Source organism: Ursus arctos, unplaced genomic scaffold (genome assembly GCF_023065955.2).
Source record: "Ursus arctos isolate Adak ecotype North America unplaced genomic scaffold, UrsArc2.0 scaffold_9, whole genome shotgun sequence".
NCBI classification, from domain to species: Eukaryota; Metazoa; Chordata; class Mammalia; order Carnivora; family Ursidae; genus Ursus; species Ursus arctos.
Window position 1 is genome coordinate 39948074 of NW_026623111.1, and position 9311 is coordinate 39957384.

Sequence of the window (9311 nt, forward strand, 5' to 3'; positions counted from 1 at the left end):
ATAAGGGAATTGGTTTATTTTACCTTTTCATACATCCATGTTTGATGTGGATGTGGACACAAAGCCACAGTATTGATTGCCATTCGCCCCCAGGATAAAAGCCTCTGGAACACGTGGGTGACCACAGGGTTAGAAGGTTGGGGAGGAGAGTGGTTGGGCAGTGAGGAGTTGGTCAGCCCCAGTGTCCAGTGACACTCTGCAGTCAGTTCCAGCTACGGGATGTTGCTTGGATGGGGCCTGCCGCTGAAGCCTTTCCCCAATGAGAACCTAAGGGGCAGGAGCTTGGGATTTCGTGAAGTGCATGCCCATGTCTTCCTTGGCATCAAGTCACGTAACTAAGTCTTGCCATTCCTTAGAACCAGAAACTAAGTGTTGCGGACCCTTTCCGGTTTCTGACTCCCAATCAAGTCAGCATCCAGAGACAGCTGGGGTAACTGTTTTCTTTCCAGTTCACAGCTCTCGGAGGAGGTGTGACTGTGTGTGAGGCGCTAGAAAGCTTGTTCTATAATTACCTCGCGATTTGCCTCTGAGTGTGCAGTACACCCACCCGACCTTCTGTGTGTTCATGTGAGCTAGTCACTAGAGGCTGAGTGATCTGCTGCCCTGGGTACCGGAGTCAGAGTAAGTGCGTCTAGAACAACATGGGTGACATTATTTTGCCCCAAAGGTAATTATCACATCTCAGGGGAGGGGATATGGGGTCTTTGTAACTGACTGCCAAATCTATGATCGGTCGCACTCAAGTCAGTGCAATCACATCCCAAATGAAGCAGCTGGGCAAGAAGCCAGGCAGCGGGACGCGCGCTCCCGAGCCTGGGTGTTCACACCCTCGAGGCCGTGGCCGGCAAGTCCCCCGAGCGTGGGCGTGGGCAGTCAGGGCGCAGGCCGAGCCGTCAGGGTGCCGCGGGGATCAGGCGCACGGGATGGGGACCCAGAAGGCCCACGGTCGGGGACCGCTCTTGGAGGGCCGCCGCCGCCTCTGCCACGCTCGCCCCGAAGCCGAGCCCCGCTTCCCGGACCCCGAGCCGCCTCCAACCCCGCGGCCACAGCATCGGCCGCGTGCCCCCGCAGCGGGACCCCGGGCGGCACCCTCGCCTGCCATTGGCTGCGCTTTCGGCTCGCGCTCTCACGTTGCCCCTCTCGGGCAGGTAGCCCCACTTTCCCTGCGCTTCACGGGGCCCAGCACTGCCTCCGGGCGCCCCCAGGGGCGCGGCGCGCGCCGAGAGGCGCCGGGGGCGGCGCCTCTCGAGGGGCGCCTCGGGATTGGTCGCGGGAGGGAAGGGGCGGGGCCAGCCCCGGAGAAAACAGCGCGCGCGCAGCCCGGCTGCAGTCCCAGTCCCGAGCCTGAGCTAGTTTAGGTTACCGCGCAGCCGCGCTCCCGTGCCTTTTTACCGCGGATCTCTCCGGCCGCGTTCTCCAGCTCGCTCCCGCGCAGCACGAGAGTGGTGCCGCCCCGCAGGTCCCGTCCCGCGTGGTGCAGCTCGGGCTGGAGCGGCGATGCGCCTCATTCAGAACATGTGCACCATCGCCGAGTACCCCGCCCCGGGCAGCGCCGCGGCTGCCGCCGACTGCTGCCTGGGGGCGGCGGGCCGCCGCCTGGTCAAGATCGCCGTGGTGGGGGCCAGTGGCGTGGGCAAGACCGGTGAGTCTTCGCGCTCGGGCGAGAACCGGCTCGTCTCTGGGGCTGGACGTGGACGCCCCCCCCCCCCGGGAGTTGCGTATGAGCGAGGCGTGGGGGAGAGGATGGGAGGGCAGCTGACCGCCCATCCCCTCCTACTGATCTGGTGCCCCTCCGCGAGGACCTGAGCCAGCATCGCCTTAACCCCCTTCTTCAACAGATGAAGGAAACTGGGATCCAGGATGGCCAGGCCTCCTTCCGGGCACCGCCGGCGCAACTGGGATTAGAACTTTGGGGTTCTTGAGCCTGTCTGGCGGTGCCTGGACCCGAAGGGGAACTTAGGGAACGGAACCCCTCCTGGAGGTCTTTAAGGGTAGGAAAGACCTTTGTCTCCTGGAAGGTTTAGGTGCGGCTCAGCCGGCCTCAGGAGGCGGGTGGGCCAAATGACCCTTCCAGCTGGACAGAGCCATAATTCACAAGGCCTTCTACCCCCTCTCCCTTGTGTCTGGAAGAAGGGTCAAGAAGCTGCAGGCTAGGAATTTCACTTGGTGGCCGCCCGGCTTGCTTCCTCTGTGAGAGCGGTTTCCCAGGCTGGGGGTGGGGTGGACACCAATTTAACTTCTTATGCCAGAGTTAACTCTCTTTCCTTTCTCTTCTCTGACCTGCAGCTCTGGTGGTCCGGTTCCTCACCAAACGATTCATTGGAGACTATGAAAGAAACGCAGGTGAGGAGGCGCATTTGGGGAGTGCCCTCAGCTTGCACAGTACTGCTCTTAACCATTTTTCAGTGTCTCCAGGGTAGCCTGCTTCACAGTGACAGTCTGAGTATCAGGATCCTGCCACTTCCAATTTTACTTGCCCCCTCCCCAGCTCCCCCCTCCCATAACTGCCATCTGGCCTCATTCCATTCCAAGCCCCATTCATCATTTTATCAAGTGCCTGAAAGTATTCTCCTTGGTATGTTTTAACTATAGGGACCCCAGTTGGAAGCACCCTTTGTATTCAAGAGTCTCTCCCTTCAAAACACTCCTGCAAAAGTCATAAAAAAAAAAAAAGATGGCCAGCTCCTCCCCCCACCCCTCTGCCTCTCTGTTGGCAGCCTTTCAGAGGTGACCTTTTAAAGCAAAGGCCAAAGGAGAGCCGTTGTAAACCTAAAGTTCTCTTTTCTTAACAAAGAAAAAATAACTAGATGGTAGAATTTGAGGAGGGGAGCTCCCAAATAAATGAGAGGACACTATTTCAATCTCTGTGATTAAAGATGGCCACGGGGGAGGCTTAAGGGCTTTCTACCTATGCTCTGTTAGCAAATTGCTTAAATCCTCAGACCATATTTAGTACCTAAGGGGATTATTTGAAATGTGCTATATAAACCATCCCAAGATAAGGCATGACAGCCTTCTGCTTTGATGTAGATTCGGCTACCATTATGTCACATTTTTATTCCAACTGATAATGTTGGCTGTGCATTTACTAACAATAGTTGCCTACCAAGTTTTTTACACCGAATCACTAAACTGATGTCAGAGAGTAATGAAGTACTAAATTAAAACACATGCTGAACAAGAAAATTTACTTCAAGGAAATACTCTAAATATGGGAGAGCCATTTAAAATGAGATAAGTCAGTTTCCAAAAACTTGCAATCCTTGCCTTGGTTTTAATAAATCCCCTAATCTGGGGTTAGAATTGCAGTTGTTTAAGAAAACAGCCGAAATACGCTCATTAAATAGAATAAACCATAGTTTATTTGTGTGTATTGGTTCAGGTTATATATTTTTTCTTACTTAAAATCCCACCATGTTTTAAAAGTTGTATAAGAAGGAAAAACATAATTTCTCTCTCGCTCTCTCTCTCTCTTTTTTTTTTTTTTTGCCTTTATAGGTAATCTCTATACCAGACAAGTGCAAATAGAAGGTGAAACCCTGGCTATACAGGTTCAAGACACGCCAGGTGTTCAGGTACGAAGCTCTGAGATTTGTGACTAAGTCAAGGGGAGCCTACTTGGCTTTGGAATTGTTCAGTTGTTCTCAGAATAATACCTTAGGCTGAAGAGGAGAGAAATTTGGGGGGAGTCAAAACTGGGCTATTACACGTTACTTGTCACTTCAGTTGTCTTTGGCTGTTGGTCAGTCTTTCCTGGCTTTGTTTGGGAGATTGGGCTGAGGGGCAGACATTTTAGGAGGATTCTATCCGGCAGGAAAGACCAAACCAAACACACGTGGGATTAGCACAGTTGCCTTGCCATGGTTAAAAAGATCAGTTTTTACCTTCGTGTATTTGGCATTGAAAATCAAACATTTAGGTATAGTCGTTAAATCCGTGGGCTCACTTTAATATCGTGGAAAGTTACTCTATAGACAAAAGAGCCCCGCTGGTGTGTGTGTGTTTTTTCCCTCTTGAACTGGGCGGTTATCCAGGTTTAAATGCTTCCAGCTCCTATCTTTACTTCCCCAGACTTACTGTCTAGCCAGTTAATTTCCCATTTTGTGCAACTACAAAGTCTCTCTGCGTGGAGTTCTCTGCAGGTCAATTTTCCACTTGAGTGTGGTGAGCTGCACTGTTATTTATTCCAACTCCGTGCAGCTGGGTCAACATATTGTCCAGAAAGCTGAAGCGTGTGGGGAGCTGGCTTGTGTATGGCCTGCAACCTGGCGTTACCGTCCAGGGCTCCTTGGACCTCGCGGTCCGGCCGAGCCAGGGGCTCCCTGCGCCCCCCTACCCCCGGTGCTCCCCTCACCCTCATCCCCCTTCTCTGGCAGGTCCGCGAGAACGGCCTGAGCTGCGGCGAACCGCTGAACCGGTGCATTCGCTGGGCCGACGCCGTGGTGATCGTGTTCTCCGTCACCGACTACCAGAGCTACGAACTCATCGGCCAGCTCCACCAGCACGTCCAGCAGCTGCACCTGGGCAGCCGGCTGCCGGTGGTGGTCGTGGCCAACAAAGCGGACCTGCTGCACGTGAAGCAGGTTGACCCGCAGCTGGGACTGCAGCTGGCCGGCATGCTGGGCTGCTCGTTCTACGAAGTGTCCGTCAGCGAAAACTACAACGACGTCTACAACGCCTTCCACGTGCTGTGCAAGGAGGTGAGCCACAAACAGCAGCCCAGCGGCACGCCGGAGAAGCGGAGAACCTCCCTCATCCCCAGGCCCAAGTCCCCCAACATGCAGGACCTGAAGAGGAGGTTCAAGCAAGCCCTGTCGGCCAAAGTGAGGACGGTCACCTCCGTCTGAAGCGGGGACGCCCACGGGGGGTTTGGTCTTCCCAGGAAGGGGGCCCGAGGTTCTTCCCGGGCAGGAACGTTGAATGCTGGCAGGAGTTCATGGTTCCAGAAAGGGCCGGAGCCGAGGGGCCAGGAGGGCCTGTGGAACTGCTGCAGAGAAGGACGTGTTCTGAGCAGGGGGACAGAACTGAGGCTGGAGAGCCGGCCCACTGGCTGAGCCGCTCTGGACGCGTGACCCGGACTCGGCGTCCTTTCCCCTGGAGTGGGCAGGGCGGCAGAACCGCTCGGGATTTTGTTCCTTCCCTTGTAAATGACAGTCAGTGGTAGTAGTTTCAGCAACTCGGTGGGTGTGGTTGACAGCGGGAATGAAAGAACGGATTAAGCACCCACAGGCTGTCCCCTTTTTCTCTCTCTCTCTTTTCCCCTTTCTCCCCCCAAGAGGAAAAATTGCTTTTTCTCTTACATGTCTGATTTGCGTCTCCGGAACACTGGTCCTGACAGAATGCCTTTCTAACCTGAAGGATACCCAGATTTCTTCTTTAAGGAACAGGGACGAAAGGACTCCCCCCCACCCCCCAACAGAGGGTGGGGTTTATGGGCCAGATGTTCTGTAGCTGGATGGACATCTGTAAGCTTCTGGGGCCTGACCCAGGACGAGGACGCTTAGTCGAGCATGTGTTAAAGGGCTGAGAACTCAAACTCTTCAGCCCCAGACTTTGAATAATTGTGAGACTATAATTTTTTTTTCACTGTTGCATCAGGTACAGAAAAAAAAGATGTGTTCATTGACTTTGGTGTGATTTGTATAAATGGCTCACAGCAATGACGTCGGGTCGTTTCCTCGGCCTGGCCGAGTCGTGGCTTCAATACGAAAACCCTGTCTGACAGCGAGCAAACAGGTCCGGGGCGCCCGCCAAATCCCCGACACAGATGCACTTTAAAAAGCCACTCATGCTTTGGCTTAAACTGTAATTAATTTATTTTATGTACAATAAACCTCATTTTAAAAAAGCAGACCCCTGACTTGGTCTTTATTGAAATGTTCACATTCTGTCCTTCACACAAGTGTCGCTCGGTGTCTGGTACTTCTCGGTCGCTTGGCGTCAGGCGCGGTGCCTTCCTGGGGTAAGTCTCGGAGCAAGCCGACGAGGTCCAGCCTCTTAGCCCCGTTTTACCGATGAGACAGGCTCACAGACAAGCTAACTCACTTGTCAAGGGCCCCCGCCTGTGAGCGCTGTGAATTGTAATTCGCCCCTTTACGTTCAAGAATAGTGCATCTCCTGTCCACTCCCTTCGGGATCCTCCAGGTGAAGCCAAGACAAATGTCCGGCTCTGTGTTTTCTGCTGTTAAGACATCTCTCAGCTGAGCTTTGAAGATATGCTTCCGTCCGAGATTGCTGCTTCTCTCTGTACACGGGGCTTTGGCACGCCTCTTCTTTGGGTATGCTGCTCTCAAAAAGTGTGCTCCATTCTCATGTAGAGCTGGGGGCTGGTGACCGGGGGCCGTCCACGGGCCCCTCCCACGTAGCTGCTGCCGCCAATGTGTGTTCAAAGTGCCAGGCCTCCCGCATCTGCTTCCAGGAGAGACCTTCCCTGCAGGCCACGTGAGCCACCGTCTTCACGGGCAAACAACGACGCCTTAGAGTAGGGCTTTCACGGAGAGATCTCCTTTAGTCCTCAGGATAACCCTGTGAGGAGGGCAGGGGAGGAAATCCAGCCACTTACAGGTGAGAAAAACAGACTCTGAGTTGGAGTGAGGGCCTCAAGTTCACACGAAGGACAGGAATCCACGTCTTCTTTTTTTTTTTTTTTTTAAGATTTTTTATTTATTTATGTGATAGAGAGACAGCCAGCGAGAGAGGGAACACAAGCAGGGGGAGTGGGAGAGGAAGAAGCAGGCTCCCAGCCGAGGAGCCCGATGTGGGACTCGATCCCGGAATGCCGGGATCATGCCCTGAGCCGAAGGCAGACCCTTAACGACTGCGCCACCCAGGCGCCCCAGGAATCCCCGTCTTCTGACCACACTGTTATTTCTTTCTAATGTTTCGTATACGGGTACCGCTTGCTGCACACGCAGGGCCGCGGGACCAGGGAAGCAGGCCGATGACCGGCTACTGATGGCTGCTGTGGGACGGTGCCACGCTCCAAGTCTGTTTTCCCACAGGGTAGATATCCTGCCTGCGCTTGACAGGGCTCCTGGGGATGTCCCAAACCCTCCTTATATGGAGGGCAGTTTTCTACGCTTACGCCTGACCTAACCTCTGAGAAGCGCACGCTCGCGTGCGTGCGTGTGTGTTGGGGGCAGGGAGGGAAATGGTATTCACATGAGAGTCTCAAAACATCTCAGTTCAAAGGCACTAGCAAGTTTCTCCAACTAATTTCTGCTCGTTTTTAGTTTTATTCATTCTGTGTGGTTATATAAACAATGTCCAGTGAATATGAGGTTAAATTTTATGTGCTTAACAGTAGTCTTCGACCCATGTTCTGGAATTAGAGAAGACACCGAGTTTTCCTGGGGACTTTATCTCGGAAAGGTGCTGAGCCGTGCTCTACCTCCATTAATGACTGGTAAAGGCGCACTCGTTCGCTCCCCTCCGGTCCATCTGCTCTCCAAGCCCGCAGACCCCCGGGCAGGCCTCCCCTCTCCCTTGTGAGCCTCACTTCCTCACCTCCTGGCACTTCATGGTTGCCCCTCACTTTCCCACTGTGCTGGACCTGCTCTCTCCTACTTCGCCTCAGAAGTTTACGTGGGTAGGGGGCTCAGAGCTCTCATCCAGCCAGTGGAATAAAGTGTCTGTGGGGGGGGGGCCCTGCTGGAAACCCCCCAGGTCCCAGTTCTGTCCAGAGTCTCAGGCTAATTTAAATATTTATAGTTCTGGAATCCACCATATTTTCTTCTCACGAATTTAGCTTCATGTTTCATTACCTTTGCTCACTCTTTCATTATTAGTATAGCTTAATCCCTGTGTGTTTGTTTTAAAATTTCTGAACTGCAACCATAGGGTACAGAGAAACAGCCCTCTCTGGCCCAGGTAGGGGCACGCCTCCTTTACCACCAGGGGAAGGAAGGGGGGGGTGGTGGAGAGAGGAAAGGAATTAGAATTTACAGAACATTTATAATGTGTCAGATTGTGCACGATCTCCTTTAATCTTTGAAGAATCCTATGAGGAAGGTAATACTACCACTCCCATTTGAAAGATGAGAAAACTGAGGCTCGGATCACATCACCTGCTTAGGGCCACACAGGAACAGTGACTGTTTCTGTTTATTGAAACTTGTCTGGCTGTACGGGGTATTTGAAATAATGATGTTCTCCACACCAACCCCACAGTCCGTTTTTAGTCCCTTCTACAGACAGGGAGAAGGGAGGCTCCAAAGAATTAGGGAGCTGATCTGCCTCCTAAGAGACGGATTTAGTCCCCCTGCCCCCACGCCCAGGCCTGTCTGAAGCCACAGCCTAGTCCCTGGGCAGCCTGCCGCAGCGGCCCAGCTCCCCTCCTCCAAGCCAGGCGCCCCTGGGTGCTCTTCTCTGTCTTGCAGACGCTGGTCCCCCAGGCCCTGGCCCCCCGCGCCCTGGCCCTCCGCGCCCTGGCCCTCTTTCCTCCATCCCACCGTGGCATCCGGGGGTTGTGGCTCCTCCCTGGCCCCAGGTCTCCTGGCCTCCACATCTGCTGTTGCCGTCAGCCTCGCTCACTGGCCTCCGGTCCCAGCTCTGTAATAAAGGTGCAGGCAGGGCGGGGGCCCGCATAGCACATAACCCATAGGCCTCACAAGCGGATCCAACTCTGTCTTGGTGTCTGGCTTTCCAGTTTCCTCCCAGCTGCAAATCAAAACCATTCGCAGTGCTCTGCAGCCTGCCCGGCTGTGTGGTGTGCAGGGGTGGGGGAGCCTTCCCACTGGGCTCCTGCTAGCCCCAGGCCGCTTGGAAGCTGGGCGTGTTCACAGTGTGCCCCTTGTTCTGGAGACACAGGAGATTTCAACATTCGCTTTACACCCCAAGAGGGAGAAAACAAGTGTGTTTTCCGAGCAAGCTTGGGGACAAATCCCTCACAGATGAGCAGTTGGGTAACTCCGGGTCCTGCCTCTGCGGGGGGAGGGGGGGGGGGCATGGGGGCTGCCCTGCAGAGTCTCTGCCTGTAAGTCAACACAGGGCCCTCAGGGGATGGCCCAGAAGGAATTATAGGGCTTTATTTATGACAATGAATACATCAGGAACACTGATGTTTTCTGCACTCCCTTTAGAGTCTAAAAAGAGAAGTTTCCAGAAAGTTCTCACTATCCTCATTACTTTACTAATTTGGTGCGAAGAGAACAGGATTAGGGTTATTACTGATTGTGGCAAGATCCCAGCCACCCCACCTCCCTTCTCAAATACCCTCCATCATCTGGTTTTGTCTTTTAAAATCCCCTTAAAAGACAGATGGAGTCTCTTAATGTTTCTTAGCAGGGATGGCGGACAACATTCATAATACT

At 53.8% G+C, this 9311-nt stretch overlaps 1 protein-coding gene across 1 annotated transcript; it reads left to right on the top strand.

Moving 5' to 3' along the window:
* Window positions 1-1328: 1328 nt before the first annotated feature.
* RASL11B (RAS like family 11 member B) lies at window positions 1329-5851 on the top strand. The gene is made up of 4 exons (XM_026508879.4): window positions 1329-1642; window positions 2287-2343; window positions 3499-3575; window positions 4377-5851. The coding sequence occupies exons 1-4, from the start codon at window positions 1498-1500 to the stop codon at window positions 4845-4847; spliced, it is 750 nt and encodes a 249-aa protein (XP_026364664.1). The 5' UTR covers window positions 1329-1497; the 3' UTR covers window positions 4848-5851.
* The last annotated feature ends 3460 nt before the right edge of the window (window positions 5852-9311 follow it).